This window comes from Parambassis ranga, chromosome 2, assembly GCF_900634625.1.
Source record: "Parambassis ranga chromosome 2, fParRan2.1, whole genome shotgun sequence".
NCBI lineage: Eukaryota > Metazoa > Chordata > Actinopteri > Ambassidae > Parambassis > Parambassis ranga.
This window is the reverse complement of record NC_041023.1, coordinates 1088351-1110688: the sequence shown is the minus strand read 5'-3', so window position 1 is coordinate 1110688 and position 22338 is coordinate 1088351. Positions and strand designations below refer to the sequence as shown.

At 53.9% G+C, this 22338-nt stretch overlaps 1 protein-coding gene and 3 pseudogenes across 1 annotated transcript; all 4 read left to right on the top strand.

The window, feature by feature from the left end:
* The first annotated feature begins 226 nt into the window (after positions 1-226).
* LOC114431734 (prolactin receptor-like) lies at positions 227-8703 on the top strand. The gene is given in 12 exon segments (XM_028399341.1): positions 227-262; positions 625-695; positions 6080-6149; positions 6151-6221; positions 6578-6744; positions 7257-7337; positions 7340-7434; positions 7504-7657; positions 7731-7818; positions 7892-7961; positions 8064-8466; positions 8564-8703. Coding segments are annotated over 12 exon segments (1446 nt in total).
* A 1075-nt stretch (positions 8704-9778) lies between these two features.
* On the top strand, positions 9779-14894 carry LOC114432078 (inactive dual specificity phosphatase 27-like; annotated as a pseudogene).
* A 1074-nt stretch (positions 14895-15968) lies between these two features.
* LOC114432006 (zinc finger protein 513-like) lies at positions 15969-20438 on the top strand (annotated as a pseudogene).
* Positions 20439-20865: 427 nt separating this feature from the next.
* LOC114431730 (phospholipid-metabolizing enzyme A-C1-like) lies at positions 20866-22037 on the top strand (annotated as a pseudogene).
* The last annotated feature ends 301 nt before the right edge of the window (positions 22038-22338 follow it).

Sequence of the window (22338 nt, the reverse complement as noted above, 5' to 3'; positions counted from 1 at the left end):
AAGTAATAAAAGGCCAGCTCTATACTCAATACTTTTACTCGGATACTTGTCTATGAGCAGCTCTGGCTGCTTGACTGTCATCACTCTTATTATTATGACTTCTAGGAATGAGGTTAAACTAACATTTGCTCTGTGGTTCATACGTGAAGAGCCTGAGGATCCCTCCCTGTGTGCTTCAACACTCGAGTAAACAACACGCTGACTCCTTTAATACTTGTACTCGAGTATGATGCTTATAAAGAAGACTCCAGCTCCTGTTCTGGTACAGTATCCATACTCTTACTCTGGTCTGGCTCTACTTTGTACACCTCTGTATCTCTGTCTGCATATAAAGAATAAAATCAAATAATAAATATGTAAATAAACAAACACATTCGTCACATAATAATAATAACAATAACAACAACAATGATAATAATAACAACAACAACAATAATAATAAAAACAACAACCATAATAACAACAACAACAACAACAACAACACAACAATAATAATAATATAATAATAATAATAACAACAACAACAACAATAATAATAATAATAATAATAACGTGAGTATTGTAACTTTGTTTTGCGGATGTTTCTGTTTTGGCGCTAATGATCTTCCGCACGTGTCTCCTCAGGAGGCGGGTCGGAGCTCCAGCTGGTCTTTAGCTGCTGACGCGGATCAGGTGGAGGCTCAAAGCTCCTTACGGTGGGAGGAGGAGGGCAGAAATACTCCTCTGCTGCAGTGAACGGCGCACTCAGTCAGTCCGCAGACGGCGACTGTACACCCAGCGGATCCACGGACACATCCAGCGGCTCCCTGCCTCCCTGCCTGGCTCTCTGTCGGTCCTGGTCCTGGTCCTGGTCCCGGGGTGGCTGTATGTTGGAGCGCTGCGCGCACAGGCGGCAGTGAAGCGGCAGACAAGCGGCGGCGGCTCAAGCGGTTTCTGTGTCGAGGTAAGACGCGGCTTCAGTTTGTGGTCAGGTGCCTCCTCCGTGGAAAGTTTATTTACAGCAGCTCCAGGAGATTTATCCTCATTTAAAGTGACGCCATGTTTGAGTTTAAATCTCAGCAGTGACGGGAGAAATAATTAAATTTTTTTTTGTTTATTTATGACTTTTTTTATGACTTTTCAGAAACCTCAGGAGGAAAATAGACATTTAAACATTATATATTTGAAGGAGTCCTTATGTCTGAAGTTTGCTGTGTGTTTGTGAGGTGTGTGTGTGTGTGTGTGTGTGTGTGTGTGTGAGTGTGTGTGTGTATCACCCTCAGGCCTACATGTGCTGTCACAGATAAGAATGGCTGCTTTCAGCCCCTCCTACAACAACTTTTCAGGCACTCTAACCCTCCAGCAGCATCACTGACAGGTGTCCCACCACCACCATCATCATCATCATCATCATCATCATCATCACCATCATCATCATCAGCAGCAGCATTGTCCAGCACCTCCTGTCTCCTCACACATCCAGCACACAGACCTCTTGGCCTCTCTGAAAGTTTGTTGCGGTGTTGTGGTGACTCGTCTCGGACACCGGGGGCAGTGTGACGGTTGGAGGCTGACTTTAAGGTTTCTCTGTAGGGAAACAAAGACAGGAATAAAAAAGTATGGACAGCAGCCTGAATCACTGCACTTCCTGTTCGTGCTCTCCTGACGCGGCCGAGCAGGACTTGTTGTTGGTTTGTTGTTGTTGTTTGTGATGCAGAGCTTCAGCCTGTAGCCTGCTCGCCTCTCAGACATCAGCTCTTATCAGGAGCTCACATGCAGACGCTTCCTGTGAATCCTGCACAGGAAGTAACCGAAACTACAGCTATTACAGCTGTGTCCACCGTGCATGTGCGTGTGTGTGTGTGTGTGTGTGTGTGTCCCTGTGTGTGTGTGTCCCTGTGTGTGTGTGTGTCCCTGTGTGTGTGTGTGTGTGTGTGTGTGTGTGTCCCTGTGTGTGTGTGTGTGTCCCTGTGTGTGTGTGTCCCTGTGTGTGTGTGTGTGTGTCCCTGTGTGTGTGTGTGTGTGTGTCCCTGTGTGTGTGCGTCTGTGTGTGTGTCCCTGTGTGTGTGTGTGTCCCTGTGTGTGTGTGTGTGTGTCCCTGTGTGTGTGCGTCTGTGTGTGTGTGTGTCCCTGTGTGTGTGTGTGGTCCGTGTGTGTGTGTGTGTGTCCCTGTGTGTGTGCGTCTGTGTGTGTGCGTCTGTGTGTGTGTGTGTCCCTGTGTGTGTGCGTCTGTGTGTGTGTGTGTCCCTGTGTGTGTGTGTCTGTGTGTGCGCCTCTGTGTGTGTGTCTGTGTGTGTGTGTGTCCCTGTGCGTGTGTCCCTGTGTGTGTGTCTGTGTCCCTGTGTGTGTGTCCCTGTGTGTGTGTGTGTCCCTGTGCGTGTGTCCCTGTGTGTGTGTCTGTGTCCCTGTGTGTGTCCCTGTGTGTGTGTGTGTGTCCCTGTGTGTGTGTCCCTGTGTGTGTGTGTGTCCCTGTGTGTGTGTCCCTGTGTGTGTGTCCCTGTGTGTGTCTGTGTCCCTGTGTGTGTCCCTGTGTGTGTGTCCCTGTGTGTGTGTCTGTGTCCCTGTGTGTGTGTGTGTCCCTGTGTGTGTGTCAGCTTGCTCCATATGATGTGTTCATTAGCAGTGGTCGGTGTGGGGCTGCAGGATTATATAAGGCTGCAGTGTTTACAGCAGCCGTGACATGTGACTCCCTGTGGATCGAATGGGTCTGTCTGTTCTGATCTGTGTTTCCTGTCTGCGCGGCCCCGGGCGCCGTGAAGGGTGGATGCTGCCGCGGGAACGGAGCATCCACCAGATAAAACTTATCTGCTGACGGTTGAGCCGCAGACACAGAGGCTGCTTGTCCTCATGTGTTTGCTCTTGTTCCGTCTGCACCTTGTGAACTTGGGGGGGCGCTCAGAGACCCGTGTGAGGTCAGGAAACCGGCGTGTTGTCATCACGAACTTCCCAGGTTTAATTAGCAGCTTTGTTGTTGAAGGTCAGCGCGCGGCCTGCAGGAGCGGCGGCGTGATGAGGCAGCAGCTGCCGCCTCTCACCGCCGGCCTTATCTGTACATTTGAAATTGCTTTTTCTTTTTAAATGTCCGCCTGCTAATCAGAGCTCTGCAGGAACAGGAACCTTCAGAGTAAACCTTTGATGACATTCTGAGGCGGGCTGTGCCCAGCAGAGCGCAGATCGTTCCCAACATTGTGCTTCTACACGATGAGACGTGTGACGTCGGCGCCCGCGGCTCCCCAGGGGGGTCCACCGCGGTCGACACGTGTCAGCACAAACAAGAGAAGTTACTTCAACCAGGGCCTCCGCACACAGAGGTGTCACAGCCTGAGTGGCGGTGACGTTCAGCGGAGTGTGTCGCCACAGCAACAGGTCACCCCCGAGCTGTGATTGGCTGTGAGGCAGGCGATGCTGAGATGATGTGTGTGTGTGTCTCTGATGGCATTTCTGTTTGAGAATTGAATCAACAGGAGCAACAAAAAGTCAGGCTGGTATTCAGAGCGGGGGCGGCTTCATTCCTGGGATTGATAGAGGCCGTTTTGTTGACAGTGTAGCAGCAAATTAAGCTAATCCAGGACCTCACAGTTCATCATTAGATCACACTGGGCCCCATGATGCTTCATTACATCTGAATTCTTTGTCGTCCTGTCGACCAATCCTTCATGATCATAACTATTAACAGCCGCCATGTCCTGAGACTTATCACTGATGGAGGACTTTGAGACGTGCTCCCTCATATCTCTGAGGGTTTTGGAGTTATTATCGCGTGCGCTGTGCATTTACAGCACAATAAAGAGGCAACAAACACACTCTTAAGTCAATTAGTAATCACAAGTGTACACAGCCGGGGCTTATCTGAGCCGGTTATCCTGAAGCGCGCTGAAACTTCTCAGAAGCTGGACGTGTTGTTTGTGTCAAAGGGCTTTTTGTGTGTGTATGATCTTCCTGGCAGCCATCTTGTGTCCTGATGAGGTCTCGCCGTAATCCCTCTTCCTGAAGGATCAAGGCGGGGATTATTCACCCTGAGTGTTGTCTTAGTGCTCCAGGGTGGATCTGCTGCTGCTAACAGGTCAGTCCTGGTGTCCCTCGAGTCATGAGAGCAGATTTTCGAAGCCCCTAAGACCCATGTGACGTTATTTCTGTCACCAGGATTCTTTAGGCTTTTACATACTGTGGTTTTTTTCGCCTCCTGGTGGCGCCGGCCGGCCCGCAGCACAGAGCGGCTCGGTGAAGGTGAAGTTCTGTCAGGAGAGGAGATGAGGGAGCAGATGGCGGGAGGACAGACAGCTTGCAGCTTTCCAGGGAATGATGGGAGATGGAGGTCAAAGGCAGCTGATTACCCAGATCTGCAGACCAAATCAGTTCATCGGGACCTGCTCGGGCTCCTGGGACACCTGTTCTCTTCACTCACAGGGTGTCAAAAGCCCCTGACCTGAGCTCCTCTCAATACAGACTTAACACACCTCCAGGAGCTGATAACCCGCCCTACTGATAATGCTGGGGTCAGCTGCTGTGTGGGCGCAGAGGAAGTTCTGATCCTGATCCATCAGAGCCAGACCACAGATGTTTCTGTCTCAGGACATCAGCTGTGGCTCTCAGGACACCTGATGTCGGTGTGAGAGGACAGAAAACGAGGCCTCCGTCAGACGGAGGTCTGTCCCTGAAGTCCACGTCCCTGCTGGGGAAAAAACCCTGGTACCCCCCCAACAAACCCACCAGGCTGACCCGCTGCCTGCTGCACATGCTCAGTGCTCTCTGAAGGAGCATGTTTGCTGGACTAAGCTGATTAAAGCTAATGAGCTTCCAGGAGGCTCAAAGCTCTCCTGGTTTGACGGGCAGAAGACTACTTAATGCTGACGGACACACGAGAACCCGCTCTGAGTCTGAGCATGCTCAGTTTTCAGCTCGTTTTTCCACAACAACCGAACAGAAAGCCGTTGTGTTGTCGTCTATAAATAAGTTTAGTGTTGAGGCGGCCGCTTTGCTGAGCGCCGCTCATCCCATGTGATGTGTCCCATGACCAGAGGAGGCGATGCTCGGACTCAAAGGGCCGCGGGGGGAATCACACAGCTCCCCTGTAAACTGTGTGTGTGTCTGTGTGTGTGTGCGCGGGCCGCCTCTCTGCTCACAGTGTGTTGTGTGACAGGTCGACAGGCAGCGGCAGGATGATGTGGCTGCTGCTCCCTCTGCTCCTTCCTCTGGTGGGCTGCAGCAGGATCATTGCCAAGGACGTCACTCATAACGACAGACACAGCCACGGTGAGTGAGAACACACACACACACACACACACACACACACACACTCTGTACCTGTTAGAGGGCTTGATCAATACCTTTGATTGGTTTCAGTCAAGCCTGTGTGGATTGTATTGGCAGTGATGTGCGGCTCAGCTTTATGTTGGGGTCAGCAGCATGTAAAGTCTGAGCAGTGGCTGTGTGTGTGTGTGTGTGTGTGTGTGTGTGTCGATCTGTTTGTCGGCCACTCATCAATACCTCCATGGGGGGGGGGGGGGGTGACTCACGCACTGATCTGCTGGTATTCATGAGTGGTCACATGGCAGCACACTATAATAAACACAGTCGGTGAAATGAGCTCCGACATGTTGGCCGTGATCCCATCCCGATGTAGTTCTGTGCGGCTGTCGTCATGGAAACCATCCGCAGGCTCTGAATCTGGATCCATTATCAGGACCGGATGAAACCCTCCCTCTTCACGCTGGAAGCCTGAATTCTTGGTCACGGACGCCGCTGTGAATCCATTCCGGCGCGGCCGATCCGATTGGCTGCAGGTGTAATTTTCCGGCTCTGACCCCAGCGTGCGTCCTCCGCTGCCTTTTTTTTTCTGAGAAGCGGCGTTTTGTTGGTCAGAACGTCCCTGCAGCGCAGCTCGCTGAGCTCCTTACAGCAAACACAAGGCCTTTGTTTCCCTGCTGCTCGCCGGCCGCAGCCTCCTGCATTCTCTCATGGATTACCGCCCCCCCGCCCTCCCCTTTCTGATGTGACCCTCAGTTTCACGCCTCACCTGTCTGCAGCTCCACCTGCATGCATGGAAACACCTGTTGCCATGGCGCTGACACAGCTGTGTGTTTGTGTTTTTCCTCTACAGAGGTGGCGGTTGTCACGACGGCGAGGCTCACATCTACTACTGCCGCTCGCCCAACATGGAGGACTTCAACCTGCTGGTGGCATCCGCTGGACAACCTGACGGACGGCGAGGCGGTCAGCTACGTCCTCACCTACTCCAAAGAGTGAGTCCGGCACATGTGCGGCCCTGACACGTTCACCGGGTCAGACGCGTGAACTTTGTGGGTCACACGAGTCCCCGCCGCTTTTAATCCATTTTGATTTCTCGTGATGCTTTTAAGGCGTCGATATTTCAGAGCCGCTCTGAGGTCCTGGACATCGGCCTCACGTGGCCTCCACCGGCGCCAGGCGACCCACATAGCACACAGAGGGGAGAAAATGCTCCTAGTAATCAGGACAAATTGGATTGCTCCCCCACGTGGCTCGGCCTCTCACAGCTGCATCGATTGTTGATGTCTTGTTCAGGTTCCTGCAAACAAAGCAGCGTTTTTTTAATCTGTGCCTTTGTTTCTGCAGCAAGGGGCCCCAAACACGAGTGTCCGGACTACCTGACGGCCGGCCCCAACAGCTGCCACTTCGACAGCAGCCACACCACCATATGGAAGATCTACTGTATGAACGTGACCGCCGTCACCTCGCACGGGAACTACTCCTCCCAGGAGCACTGCCTGGACGTGGCAGAGATCGGTAAGAGACACTGAGCAGTTTGAACGGGATTATGTGACGTGTGTGACGGAGTTCTTTAATAAAGTCAGAAAAATGCAGGACAAGGCAGAGCCGAGCAGCAGGGCGGCCGCTGAGCCTCAGAAACCTGCAGCAGTGGACTGTAGAACGAGTCTGTTCAGTGTTTACTGTCAGATCTTAGTGCGGTGCTTTTATTTTGAAGGAGACTCAAACAGCACAAAGCCTCTGGCAGCCGTTAATCTCATGTGCGGGGCCTGAGTGTCTGTTATTATCCAGATGCAGCAGATTTGGACCAGATCAGTCCGCTGTCTGAGTGCAGGTCTGCTGTGTGTCTCTTGTCACCACGTGAGCGCCGCAGCGCTCTTCTTGTGTTGGATGTCAGCGGAGGTCAGGGACGCTGCTGTTATCACAGCCACGCAGGGCGCTCAGCCCACGCCCACAGATACAGAGCAGGGCGGCGGCCTGCAGCCGGTCCACCCTCACATCCTTAACCCCACGCTGCCTCTGTTCAACAGTTCAGACTGAAGCTCCGGTCAACCTGACCTACGCGTTGACGGACGCCGGCGGCGATGAAATGGGCCACAACGCGCAGCTGTCCTGACGTACCCGGTGCCGTCAGACCTGCAGTACGGCTGGATCACGCTGGTGTACGAGCTGCAGTACAGACGCGTCACCGAGCCCGACAACTGGAAGGTACGTCACCGTGGCGAGCTTCGGCGAGCTGGTCTGTAGACGTTTTTCTGACGGCACGTGTGTCTGCAGGTGAAGCATCCTCTGCGCGAGCCTCACGTGGAGCTGCTCGGCCTCCCCGTCGGCGACTACGTGATCAGAGTCCGCTGCCGGTCACGCAACTATGGCCTGTGGAGCAGATGGAGCTCCACGCTGTCCATGAGCATCCCGGCCAGACCGCCTGCAGGTACGAGGACAGACCAGGCTTCACTGGTCCACAGACAGCAGCATGACAGTGACGCTGTGTTTTACCTGTGCAGGTAAGCTGCTGGTGCTGATCCTGCTGACGGGCGTGGGCGTGGTGGCGCTGCTCGTCATCACCTTCGGTGTGATTCCTCAGAGTAAGAGGTGAGCAGACAGAGGAGGAGTGTGTGTGTGTGTGTGTGTGTGTGTGTGTTTAATTTTCTTTGTGTACCTTCAGAATCAAAGACTACTTCCTGCCGCCCATCCCGAAGCCGCGGATCATTGGCATCGATGATCGGCTCCTGAAGGTAACACGCCTGGAAACAGCGCTGCTTTCAGGGTCACGTTGGAGCGTTGTTTTTCTGACCTTCTGTCTGTGCTCTGTCTCCGCCTCCTCCCTGTGACCTCAGAAGGGGGACCTGGATGAGATCAACCATCACTTCAGTAACTTTCACAGCTACAGACCTCCGAGCTACTCTGAGGAGGTCTGGGACCAGGTCAGCACTGACGAGGTCTTCCTCACCACACCGAGGGACTGCAGTGTCCCGGGCGACCATGCAGACAACGAGAAGGACAGCTTGATGGTCCCCTGTAGCCTGGCGCCTGTAGTGTCCCCAGCGTCGTACGTGCAGAGCATGGCGCCGTACTGCTCGCTGCCTCCGGACGCCTTCGCCCCATCGCTGGATGTGCCTTCTCCGTGGGCGAGGCCGGAGATCGTGTCCTTCCCGGGGACAGACTACAGCGTGACCGTCCCCCCTTCTGACCCGGCCACTGTCACCACCAGCCACCCGCCGCAGGATTTTTTACACCTGCGTCCAGCTCATGAATGAAAGTGGCGAGGTGCGCCTGGTGCCGTGCTTACCGCCGGCGTACTGTCGGGAGCTCCCGCCTGTCCTGAGGGTCCGTCCAGATGCAGCGGAGGAGGAGAAGAAGAAGCTGGCGGACTACCAGGTCAAGAACCTGATGAAGGGGCTGAAGGACAGCAGCTACTCCGAGAGGAGCGAGGCGTCCGTCCCTCTGCTGCCTGCCGCCGTGGACACCAAAGGCTGAAGGCCAGGAAGTCCGTCTGCAAGAAGGTCCAGAGACTGCTGGACTCCACAGAGCCCGTTTTAGCTAACTGTCCTGACCTTCCACCTTTGTTGTGGACACGCACACACCGTGACTGTTGTGCCGTGTCCATCACTCAGTGGACGGGCCGCACCCGCATCGATCCAGATTCATTAGAGCCCATTTCTGGTCCAAGTTCTGCTTCTCGTTCAGGGCCGTTTGACTCTCAGGAAAATAAACGTGCAATGTCTAAAAATCTGTTAGTGTCCCAAACAGGCGGTCCAGACCTTCACTCACTGTTAGTGTCCAGGTTTTGTCCACCACACGAGCGTGTGAGGACTCTGTCTCTGTCTGTCTCTTTATGTTTCACGAGGCGTCACCAGATGACTTCTGCAGATCATGTGTGGACACGTAGACATGCAGAGGACGGTCTCAGCATGTCGTCTCAGGTAGCAGCACGAGTCTCACTGATGATGATGATGATGATGATGATGATGATGTCGATGTCCATGATTCATGTCCCCTTCATGTCTGATTAGCTGCACGTCCTGCTGGACACCACAAAGGTTTCATGTTGTGTGTTCTGGAAACACTCAGATAATAGGAACTCACTGTGTGTGTGTGTGTCTGTGTGTGTGTGTGTGTGTGTTGTCTCTGTGCCTTTTGTTCCTGTTTTTTTCCATTTGAACGTTTTCACAAACTGCACAAAAATAAAAAAGGATTTGGTTTGAAGGAGGTCACGAAGTCGTGACTCGCTGTTCGGTGTGGGGTTACTCTCAGGAAGAACTACACACTTGTGGGAGTTGTAGTCCTGGAAACACAGCAGGCTGTTGTGTGTGGTAGTTCTGTGATCTGCTGCCTTCATGCTGCTGACAGCATCCCTGTGTGTTAGCCTGTTAGCCTGTTAGCCTGTTAGCCGATCAATAACGTGTAAAAATGTTTGATTTGTTGCACTTTTCCACTCTTAGTAAATAAAGTCTGTTCATCTTCACATCCTCCTGCTGCACCCTGTGTCTTTAATGAGCCCTGAAGTACTCGAGTAAAAGTACTCGAGTAAAAGTACTTGAGTGCGGTGTCGGGTGTCAGGACCTCCTCAGGCCTGCAGAGGTGGGGGGAAGGCGGGGGAGGTCTGGGTCTAACTTTAGGAGGCTGTGTCAGTCAGTGTGGCCGGTGGCGGCTTCAGAGGAGCACGCTTCAGACTGAGGTGAGAGAACACACACACACACACACACACACACAGAGGAACACACACACACACACACACACACAGGTAAGCTTATGTGTGTGTCCTTCGTGTAGAGCTTTGAGGCGGTTTTGTGGAGTTTTCACAGCTCTGATCAGAGCTGCTGTTCTGTTGTTGGAGCTGTGAGCGCTGCTGTCAGGCCTGCAGGCTCAGGCAGCTGTCATCGCCTTAAAAATAGACCTGCAAGTCACACACACACACACACACACACACACACACACACACACACTTACAGCAACAACACTCTGACGTGCAGTCTCAGCTAGTCTTCATGTTTTTTAGTTGATCAGAGGATCTGTGGGGAAAAGAGAAGCTGATAAATCTGTTTAATTTGATCTGAAGAACATTCTGATGGAGTCAGAGGAGGTGGCACCTCCTGCTACGCTGCTAAGCTAGCTGACGGAGGAGGTCAGACATCTTGTTTTTGTGCTCAGGCCTTCAGATGCTCCTCACATGTTCAGGATGTTTGTTCCCATCTTAACGTTACATACAGACTGGTTGCCATGGCGTCGGCCAATGAGAACGGAGAGCGTGGAGATCAGACTGTACCTGATGGAGGCGAGGAGGAGAGGAGTGTCCGAGGAGTCCAGTCCCAGTACCTCCGCTGTCCCTCCCCCAGGTACCGGACCTCCCCACCTTGTTCAACCCCTCAGACCAGGACGTGTTTTCCTCATTTTTCTTCTTCATGTGTCTTATTTTCAGCTTCTCCATGCTGTCGGAGTCCAGGTTCTCCATGGTGTCTGGGTCTGATGCTGACAGCATCTTCATGGAGCCCATCCACCTCTCCTCAGCCGTCGCCGCCAAGAAGATCATCAGCGAGGGTGAGAGACGCGTCCAGCAGGCGGAGGACGCTCCGCACACAGTCAGCCTAAACCTCCCTCTGATCAATAGAGCCACAGTTATTAGTGTGTGAGAGGTCTGAGGAGGAGAATGTGATAATGATTGTGAAGAAGAGGAGGACGGTGTGGATGCCGTGATGAAGCCTTCTAATGAGTGGTTATCAGGCTGCAGAGTTCTTACTCAGAAACGGTCTGATCGTCATCCCTGATTGAAAATCAGCTCTCATTTGTCCAAACGTCCTTCAGTCACAGCCGTCCACGTCTCGCCCCTTCAGCTCGTTACCACACAGGCGGACGGAGACGCCTCTCGCTGATGGAGGAAATGAGCTCCAGAGCGACTCCTCCGTCACGTCTCTTGTCTCACATTACTCTGTGTTAGTGGCGGCTTAATGAGCCCTGATGAGCGGATCTGTGCATTGATGAGGCTGCAGCGCTCACTCCGTCTCACATGCTGATGTTCTTCAGGGTCAGAGTGCGCACCACAGCCTGAGGGTGTAGGCAGGCAGGGAACCTGAGCGAGTTTTTAAACTGACTGTGACCTGTGTCTGTCCCTCACAGAGCTGCCGCCTCGCAGCGTGCGCGCAGAGTCCATCCCAGAATCCATGCTGGAAAGCGCCGAGCAGCTGATGGTGGAGGATCTCTACAACCGGGTCAGGGACATGATCGATGACCGCAGCCCCTACAACACCCCCTGTGTGCTGGACATCCAGAGGGCCATGGTGCAGGAGCGCCTGGAGGCCCCGGTGAACCCCGTGGACGAGGTGTGGCCCAACATCTTCATCGCTGAGAAGTGAGTCCAACAAAGACTCGAACAAAGACTCCCCGAGGAGTCCTCCAGCTGCTGATTGCTGTCATGTTGTTTTTTGTGTGTTCTTTTAGGTCTGTTGCCGTCAACAAGGCCCGCCTGAAGCGGATGGGCATCACACACATCCTGAACACCGCCCATGGCACAGGAGTCTACACCAGCCAGGCCTTCTACGCCGGCATGAACATCCAGTACCTGGGCATCGAGCTGGACGACTTCCCGGACGCAGACATCGCTGCACACTTCAGAGCCACCGCAAGAGTTCCTGGACGAGGCGCTGCTGACACACAAAGGTGAGCCATGAGGGGGTTATTGATTCACTGAAGACTCTGGACATCATGTGATCAGATTTAGCTACAGGCACATTTTTTCGTCCCCAGCGTGGCCGCAGATCCCATACAGCTGATCTGTTATGTCCCCGTTTCTGAGAACTGCTGCTGACAGTCTGAGTTCCTGGAAGACGGTGATACTGTCCCAGTGTGGACTGCAGCTGACTGCCTGAAGACGTCAGCAGCTCGTCCTGAAAGGCCCGTTAAGAGCGCGGCATTCTCTGGCGGCAGTAGTTCACCCTCTGGGCCGCTGTAGTGACATCACAGCAGGGACGCCATGTAACCACTGTCTCCTCCTCCTCTCACAGGGAAGGTCCTCGTGGTCTCCATGATGGTGTCAGCGCTCCGCCGTCCTGGTGGCGTCCTACCTGATGATCTTCCAGCACATGAGCATCATGGAGGCCCTGACCTCCATACGGAAAAAACGCCCCATCAACCCAAACGAAGGCTTCCTGAAGCAGCTGCGAGAGCTGAATGAGAACCTGATGGAGGAGCGCGACGACGACGATGAAACGCTCAGCCAGTGCTCTGTCATCGGACGCCCGCACACGCGCCCGCATCTTCGGAGAAGACGTGAATGATGATGATGATGATACAGATAAGGAGGAGGAGCAGAGCCTGGTGGAGGTGAAGGCTCACTCCATCATGATGGAGGAGGAGGAGGATGGAGAAAGCGTGATGAGCAGCGTTGCATCTTCTGCAGCTGCAGCGGCGCTCAGGAACGGATTAGTCGGGAAGCAGAATGGTGTCGTCAACCAGGCGCCAACTGGTGTCCCCGAACACCTCGTCCTGCCCGAGGACAGCGGCAGGGAGGACAGGGACGATGATGACGGTGTGGACAGTATGATCCGCGAGTGGCAGCGCAGGAACGAAAGATACCAGAGTGAAGATTGGTGGGAGGCGCAGCTGAACAGCGACGAGGAGGACGGGGAGTCTGTGTCAAAGAAGACCAAGGAAGGTGTCGACGCCGATGTGGAGAGCGTCACCAGCGAGGACGTACGAGCTGTGAAAGAGCGAGTGAAGCGTCGGAACAGGCGTCCAGCCTCGGACGCCATGTCCACCTCCAGCTGCACGAGTTACTCTGATCTTTGGAAGCAGCGCCTGAGAGAGATCGAGGAGCAAGCGGCCGCTCGCTACCGCAAGAAAGAGACGATGAAGGCAGCGAGAGCGCCGCCTCAGAGGGCGACGGAGGGAAGAAGAAGGTGGACGATGACGTGGACAGCATCCTCTCTGACACCAGCTCCATGTACAACTTCTGCCAGAGGAACAGGGAGAAGATGACTCCTTTGGAGCGCTGGCGCGTCAAGAGGATCCAGTTTGGCTGGAACAAGAAAGACCGTGAGGACGGAGAGAAAAGCTCTGTGGCTGACGGAGAGAAAGGCGACGGAGAGGCGGAGGCCAAGGCGCCCTTCCAAGACGTCAATCTGACGGCGTACCAGGCGTGGAAGCTGAGGCAGCAGAAGCGTCTCGGGGAGGAGACACTGACGAGATCTTGGAGCTGAGCCGGGGGGAGGATTCGGCAACCGTCAAGAGGAGGCAAAGGCGGGAGGAGCTCCTGGAGCGCTCGAGGAAGACTTTAGAGGAGAGCCAGTCCATGTGCGGCTGGGAGACCGAGAGCAACGTCAGCGGCGGCACCATACCTCTGTCCGCCTTCTGGGCCGGAGCCGGCGTCACAGGCCCGGCCAGCGTCGCCAACGACGACACCATGTCCATGCTCAGCGGCAGGTCGTCCATCATTTCTTCGGTTTCACAAGCTCGCAGCGCCAGATCCTTGCAGGCCGGAGTCCCTGTGAATCCGCTTCCATCTGTACCCCCCATCCTCCCAGTGCCAACTGTGCAGGGCCCTGGAGGCGAGCCCATGGTCAACCTGGCCAGCATCCAAAACTGGATCGCCAACGTGGTCTCTGAAACCATCAAGCAGAAGCAGAGCGAGATGAGCCTGCCTCCTCCGTCCCGCGCGGGCTCGGAGCTGAGCTTCGGGGGTGCATCCAGCGTGGTTTCAGGTCGGGCTTTAGATGACGACAAGGCCCCTGCTGAGCGGTGCTTCCTACTCCAGCGCTCTGTCTCAGGGCCGTGGACGGGCGGCGTCGGTCCTCTCAGGCGGCGGGTCCAGCAGCATCTCAGGTCTCACTGGAAGAGGGTCCGCTCTGGGCTCCACCCTGAGCTCCAAGAAAAAGATCACCACCACCAGCGTCCCTCTCTTCAGCCTCTTCCAGGACGAGGTCAACCTGGGCAAACTGGACGCCATCGACAAGGAGATCAAGTCTGAGATGAGAGACAAGATGGCTACGTACGAAAAGAAGAAGATTCTGGAGGACAACAAGCGCAGCACTCTGTACAAGAAAAAGAAACCGAAGGAGGATGAGGACGAGGAGGAGGAGGAGGAGAGGAAGAAGAAAGAGGAAGAGTTTCTCCAGGAGACAAAGAAAAAGGAGAAACCCAAGAGATCCTTCGGCCTGTCTGGCTGCCTGAACCTGAACCCAGCGCTGGAGAAGGAGAAGGACACCAGCATCGACGACTGGCTGAGGAGTGTCAGGCCTCCTCCGAGGAAGGCGGCACCGGGAGCCGAAGCTGCGGCGGAGGATCCGTACGATGATCTCGATGCTTCTGCCTCCGAGTTCGACTTCTCAAGTCGCCGGGCCTCCTACGCCTGCGAGGAAGACGAGGAGGAAGTCTACACCTCCTCCAGACACCACACGAGGTTACACCAAGACCTGTCGGGTGACGACCCGGAATATTCTTTCAACAGGTTCCCACGGTCCCACAGCTCCACCCACTTCAGCAGCGACACAGAGGGGAGGAGGAGCAGGAGGGAGGAAGACCAAGAGGAGGAAGACATCGCCACCTTCATCGCACAAACCAGACAGAGGGTCAGAGCTCGGGCCGCTGCCGAGGCCGAAGATGACGAGGTGCTCACCGCCTGGAGGGCGCAGCAGGAGGCGAAGTCTCAGAGCCGCAGTGACACTTAGATCGGCGCCATGGGGGCGGAGTCAGAGGAGCTTTTTATTACAGATTACACTTTAATATAAACCTGCACCGTGAGCTTCACACCGCTGGTAATGAACATAACGTCTGTGTGATGAAACATAGTTTTATTGTTGTAATAAATGTTGTGATAAACATGACTTGTTGTTCTTTAATAAGTCCAGTCTGAGCCTCTGGGAGCTGCATTCCTCATCCTGCAGCGCCCCACAGTGGATGCAGCAGGAAGAGCAGCTGATGAAAACAAACAGGAAGGATTGATCAGATCGAACAGTCGAGTGTGTGACTCACACACACTCACAGATTATAGTGAAGCTTTACGTGCCACAGAGGCTGCAGGAATGTTGAGCTGCACACACACACACACACACACACACACACTGGAGCTGCTGATGTCTGAAGGCGAGGAGGAGATGGAAAAGGAGCTGGAGAAAAGACAGCTCCAACTGAGAGCAAAGACAGACAGGAAGGAAGAGAAAAATGAGGAGGAAAACAAATGTGAGGAGGACGGAACTGAGGTAGAGGAGGTGGATGAAGAACAAGACAGAAAGACAGCAGAGGAGGAGCTGGAGAACAGTGAGGAAACACAAGAGGAAACGGAGACAGCATAAGTGTGAGGAGGAGGAGAGGATGAAGAAGAATGTCCTGAGGATAAAGAGATGAAGGTCCTAGAGGCCTCACACAGGAGGAGAGCAGGGACATGTGCAGGTGCTGGTTCCTGCATCAGGGACAGGGGGTCCAAACTCCTAGGGCTCACTTTTTTGCAGGATATTGAATTTAAATAGTTTTGGTGTCTTGTTGAAGTTTAGTTTTGTCAGTTTAGTCAGGCTCAAAAATCTGTACAGATACCACAACAACACTTCATGATATGGTCTGTTAATGATCTGATTAACGACATTAAGGCAGAGTTAAGTCCAGTTTTGTGTTATTTATTAAAAATATCTACTTTAACGATCAATACAAACTCCAGAGAGTTGAAGTTTCTTTTATATTGTTCATATATTTGGCGTTTTTCCGTGTTTTTATCGGTATTTTACGTCTCTGCACATGAGCACTGCAAGTCCCAGAATCCCCTGCACTTGTCAGTGACGTCACCCGGAGCCCGGACCCGGCGTAGCTCTGTCAGCGGCGGTGTGTGTGTGTGTCTGTGTTTGTGTGTCGGGCAACAACAAAAGGCTGTTTTTGAGGTTGTAGGTTGTTTCTTGTTGTTTCTGAGGACTCGTCGCAGGTGAGTCTGTCCGCTGTTGTGCAGCTTCCGCCCGCAGATTCAAGTTTAAATGCAGTTTAGAGTTTAATGTTGGAGCTAGCTGGTTGGCTAGGTGGCTAGCAAGATGGCTCCGACTATTTACTGCGAAACAATAACAAAGGCTGAAGCGTAGCGGCAACTTTCGGGCAGTACGTGTGTTTTAAAGTTGTTTGGCGGCACTTTGTGAGCAGGAAGTACGCGTTGTTGTGTGTTGGTTTTAATGACGAGTTCGGACTCTTTAATGGTTCCGGTGTCGCTGTTAACCCTCCGTTTCAGGCAGTAGTTGGAAGCGATGACACCGCCGCTGCTGGTGTCCGTTGGAGGAAGAGGAAGAGGAAGGAGGTGATGATGAGGATGATGATGATGACACGCAGTTAGCTGGCTGGCTGGCCGACTGACGGACGGTCCGCTAGCCCGCGGAGTGTAAGAGGTGTCTCCCCGAAACCGGAGCCGGAGCCGGGACGAAGAGAGGCGAAGATGCCGCGGAGGAAGCAGTCCAACCCTCAGCCGGTGAAACGTGAGTTAAACAGTGTGTGTGTGTGTGTGTGTGTGTGAGCTCCACTCACTGTCACAGAATAAGGAAGTGACTCTTTCTTTCTCTGCTACTTTACAAACACGATCCTGGTTAAAGACATGTTAACTAACTAGACACATATTCAAAGTTGGCTGAATGTTGTTTTCTTAGCCGGCTCAGCCTCTTCCTCATTATCTGCCGGAGGAAGACTGTTGTCCTCTGAGTAGATGTGTGTGTGTGTGTGTGTGTTATCTCATCCTGAATGCTGTCCCCTCTTCCTCCTCTCACTTCCTCTTCTCAGGCCCTGTACCTGACCTCCCCTGCTCCCTCCTCTCCTTCCCGTCCTCCTTCCTTTCTTTCTTTCTGTCACAGCTTCCTGTTTGGTTTCTCCTCCTTCCTTGTTTTGTGCACCCTCACCTTGTTTCTATTCAGAATTCTGTCATAAATCATAGAAGAAGTCAGATTCCTGCAGGGCGTTCTGGTTTTGTCTTCGGACAGGTGTTCTTTGGGAAAGAGTTGTGTTTCGAACAACAGTCAGAACATGTTGTGTGTCGTCGTGCTCTGCTCCTCTTCCCTTTCCGGACTCTGTCAGCCTACAACTCTTCCTCCTCGGCACTTATCTCATCCTCCCCGGTTTCCTTTCCAGGCCGGCCGTCGTCGTCTCCTCCCTTCATCCTCTCCTCTCCTCACATCTTGCTCATTAAAATATTGTTATGAGTATTATGGTTAGAGTCAGTGTGGTTGTTTGGTTGGTTGAAACGTGTGTGTTTGTGTTCAGTGGAGTCGGAGGATGGGGCGGTGGTGTGCGAGCCGGGCTGCCTGGTTTTGGAGAGCGACTTCCTGCTGAGTGGAGAGCTGGAGTTTGGAGACTCGGACATCATGGGGCTGGATCGAGAGGCCGGTCAGTCTCACACACACACACACACACACATAACAGGCCTGAAGCTGCAGCTGACACATATCTGGCTTCTCAGGTATGACGGTCTTCTCTCTGAGCGTGGAGGACGACCCCTCGGCACCGTCAGACGCCACCTTCCCAGCATTCCTCTCCTGTAAAGGATGTGGTCAGCTGCTGGGGGACACGCCTCTGGGGGCTGGTTTGGATCTGGGTAGGTGTTTTGTTTTCAGCTCACGTGGCTCTGTGTGTTTAAAACATGCCTCATATTTGACCTCCTTTGTGTAGGCGTGGGCCTGGACCTGGGGGCGGAGCTTTACTGTCTGACCTGCGAGGAAGGCCTCCAGCACGCGGCCTCTATCGACTCCTCTCAGGTGGAGGGTTCAAACATCTCAGGCAGATCCATCAGCGGGGCCTCTGACAGGAAGAGGAGGAGTGTGGCTAAGACGGACGGTGACATCCCCGCCAAACTGTACTCCTGCTCGCTGTGCGCCTTCACCTCCCGCTACTCCAACCACCTCAAACGCCACATGAGGATCCACGATGGCCAGAAGCCGTACCGCTGCCCCGCCTGCCCCTACGCCTCGGCCCAGCTCGTCAACCTGCAGCGACACGCCCGCACGCACACCGGGGAGAAGCCGTACCACTGCCACCAGTGCAGCTACGCCTGCAGCTCCCTCGGCAACCTGAGGAGGCACCAACGCATGCACACCCAGGAGAGACCGCAGAGGGAGAAGGAGAAGAGACGAGGGAGGCGGAAAAAAAAACAGCGCCGAGACCGAAGAAGGTAACAAACAGCAGATGACTTATGACCTCGTTCGGTTAGATCAGGGTTAGAAACACGGTCGGTTTATGCAAAATCAAGCAGAGAGCGGTTCGCTGAGCGTGACAGAGAAGTGTCACACCCTCCTCACAAACAGCATCTTCTGATACAGAAGCTGAACTCTCTTTTTTTGGATGCAGCGAGCAGAAAAGAGGAAGCAAGTAAAACAGAAAAATGAGGAAGAGAAATTCTCTCTGCTCGTCGCCCCAGAAGTCACCTCTGCTGGGCTGCAGATCATCCTTTCACTTCAGTCAGTGATTATTCAGAACAAGTCGCTGACGCTCGTCAGAACGGAAGTCCAGCAGAAGGAGTCAGAACCAGATGCTTGTTTTAGAAAGAGGAAGTTGTCCTTCAGTGTGTTTGTTTCAGGTGTTTTTAGAGAAATAGAAGTGACTGTTTTTCTGTCTTTGTCCTGCAGTCATGTCAGACTTGACCCTGCGCGTGTCTCAGGACTCCAGTTACCTCCAGACGTTGGGCAGCCTCGGATCTCCTTCCGCCCCCCCCCGGTCCTCCTGTTCCCCCTCTGCTGCCGAGTGTGCGGCCTCACCCTGGAGGAGGCGGACCTGGAGGGGGACAAGGCCGACGGGGACGGGGAGGGCGACGGAGGACAGGTAGCTGTTTGGAGATGTGTGTCTTTGTCTCGGTTGTGCTCCGCCGTGGCTGACCCTGTCCTCTGTCCTCTGTCCTCTAACAGGTGTGCCGTCGCTGTTCCTTGGAGCTGCTGTCCAAAGACGGCTCAGGACCTCCCCGCAGCCCGGACGTGTCCCGGGCGTCCCGGCGGGGTCAGCGCGGCACTAAGCTGTACCGCTGCCCCCACTGCCCCTTCCTGTCCCACTACCCCAACCACCTGGCCCGCCACTCCCACACCCACTCTGAGGAGAAACCGCACCGCTGCCCCCACTGCACCTACACCTCCTCGCACCTCGACAACCTCAAACGCCACATGCGCGTGCACACGGGCGAGAAGCCCTACCAGTGCCCGTCCTGCAGCTACGCCTGCGGGAACCTCGCCAACCTGCGCCGCCACGAGCGCATCCACTCGGGCGCCAAGCCGTTCCACTGCGGCGTCTGCGGCTACTCCTGCAACCAGAGCATGAACCTGAAGAGGCACATGCTGCGGCACACGGGCGAGAAGCCCTACGCCTGCGCCGAGTGCAGGTACACCACGGGCCACTGGGACAACTACAAACGCCACCAGAGGAAACACGGACACAACACGGACAGCTGGGACAAACACGCCCCCATCAACGGCCTCAGCTGGGGCAAAGACGCTCAGGAGAGCCAGAGCCAGGGACAGGAGCACAGCTAGATACACCGTGTGTGTGTGTGTGTTGTGTATACACTGGTGAACCTCCAGCTCAGGTTGGAGCTAAACTCAGGTGCCTTTGACAGACTGACTGACTGTAATGCTACACTGACTTTATAACAGGGCGTTAGTGTGTGTCTGTGTGTGATTTCAGAACACAGCAGTGTGTCATGGAATGTTTATTTTTGTGTCTCTACAGATTGTGTATTTTGTAGGTGTGGGTGGGCGGGGGTTCTCCACGGGGGTTCCTGTGCAGCTTCATGCCTCAGTGGAAGCCAGCGCCGCTGAATGTGGAGATGTGCGCGGCGGCCATTTTTCAGGAACAGCTTTTAAACCTTAAAAGCACATCGTCGTCTTTTTTTCTCTTTGTGTAATCGTTTTATTAAAGCTGAGGTAGAAGCTTGTCCTCGGGACATGCTTCTCTCTGATTGGTCGCCCTGTTCCTGTCAGGCAGCGCTTCGAGCCTTCAGGTGTTGACGGAGCCGCAGCTCGTCTTCAGGTCTTCAGGTTTTTCTCTCAGATCCAAACTGTGACTTTAAGCGGACTGAATATGAACTTTCTTTCTTTGCAGCAGTGAAAGCAGCTGGAGACTGAGGGAGTCAGAGTTTATTCTGGACTGATGTCTGATTTGTGATGATTGCACTGAACTCTGCTGCAGGTCCCTGTGATGAATGTGTGGCGGTCTGACCTCTGTCTCTCTTTTGGCAGTGCCTTCTGATCTGGAATAATATTAATAAAAAAACTCGATAGAAGCGACTTCCTCTTTCGCCTGTCTGTTTAGGAAACACCTGCTCACACACCCACCACGCTGCGATGAAGACTCAGAGCGACACCATCGTCTTCATCTAAAAAAAAGATACAGAATGTCCCCAAAAACACACAGAGCCCCCAAAACCCCACAGGAGTGTTACCACCAGGGAGCGATGGAGCTGTGTGTGTGTGTGTGTGTGATGGAGCTGTGTGTGTGTGTGATGGAGCTGTGTGTGTGTGTGTGGTGTGTGTGTGTGTGATGGAGCTGTGTGTGTGTGTGTGTGTGGAGCTGTGTGTGTGGGGGGGGGGTGTGGGGGGGGTGATGGGGTCGGTGGAGTGTGACCCAGCGCCACTATCGCATGACTTCAGCCTGTATGTAAAGCAGGAGGCTGCTCCGTGTGTGTGTGATGTGGGTTTCATTTCAGAGGCGACCATGGGCCTGGTGAGTACCACGAAAACCTTCATCAGCTCTTTTTAATAATAAGACTTCACCAGCTCCTCAGAACGGCTTCTTTCTTTCTGTTGGTCTGGACTCTGAGGCGGCGTCTTGTGTGTGTTGTTTTGGTCCTTTTTTGTCGTGAGGTCGCCTGACGTCGGCTGCTTGTCTTTCAGAAACATTCCCAGCCGCAGCTCTTCCCCCGACATCGTGGAGTATCCCAGGAACAGGTACTTCTCTCACTTCGGGGTGTACTATGGAGAGAGGGACGGGGTTCCCTACGTCGCTCACCTGACCGGCCGAGGTTGGTGCTGCACATGTTTTTGTTTCCTGTCTGTGTGTGTGTGTGTGTGTGTGTGTGTGTGTGTGTGTGTGTGTGTGTGTGTGTGTGTGTGTGTGTGTGTGTGTGTGTGTGTGTGTGTGTGTGTGTGTGGAGTGTGTGTGTTTGTGGTGTGTGTGTGTGTGTGTGTAATGATAATCGTTTTCTGTTGAAAACGTCAGACTCGGACTCCAAGCTCCTGCTGTTCGGTCGCGCTCTGAGGTCAGAGGTCAAGCTGGATCCACTGCAGCTGCTGGGGAAAAAGTACAAGGTGGCTCACACACTTCACATCAGCACACACGGGGGAGGTGGTGGTGGTGGTGGTGGTGGTGGGGCGGAGACTGACTGTGAAACACTGTGCAGGTCAACAACATGCTGGACGGCACGTACCCCGCCAGAGACTTCCACACCGTGGTGAAGCCCGCCATCGACGACCTGATGGGCCGCGAGGTCACCTTCGACATCCTGTTCCACAACAGCGAGCATCAGGCCACGCTCCTCAGATACGGCGTCAAGAAGTCTGCGCAGGTGAGGCGGCGGGACAGCGCCACCTACAGTCTGTTCAGGGAGAGGCGTCTAAAGCAGACCTGTGTGTGTGTGTGTTACAGATAGACAAGGTCTACCAGCACATCATGCCGGCCTGGAAGAAGCCCTTTACAAATAACGACCTGTGAGAACTGCCCGTTCAGCCACAGGAGGGCGCTGTGGAGCAGTCCGTCAGTAACTCATCACAGCGAGGAGGTTTTAGCGCTTTAATGGTTACTACAAATGAAGACATGTTATAAAACTGATTCCTCCTCTCATGCTACTCATCATGTCACATTGTGTGTTCTCGTTGTTGAATTAAACCCGTCTTCAGTCTGTACTCAGCCTTCTGTCTTCCTGCCTCACAGTTTGGGCGCCACGGTAACGCCCGCCGCCTTCTTGTGTGTCTCTTTAAGCCACCGTATCAAGATGACGTTTGTCTCCGCTGGCTTCTCCATCTGAGTCCAGTGTCCACAGTCCTCGATGTGTCCTCTGCTCAGGTTGGGTATCTGCGGTCAGGCAGTGACACAGGTCCATCATCAATAACCAATAATCGCCTCAGTGATCGCCTGACGCTGCGCTCCTACCAGCTCCTCCATTCCCTTTGAGAAGACCGCCAGCAGCAC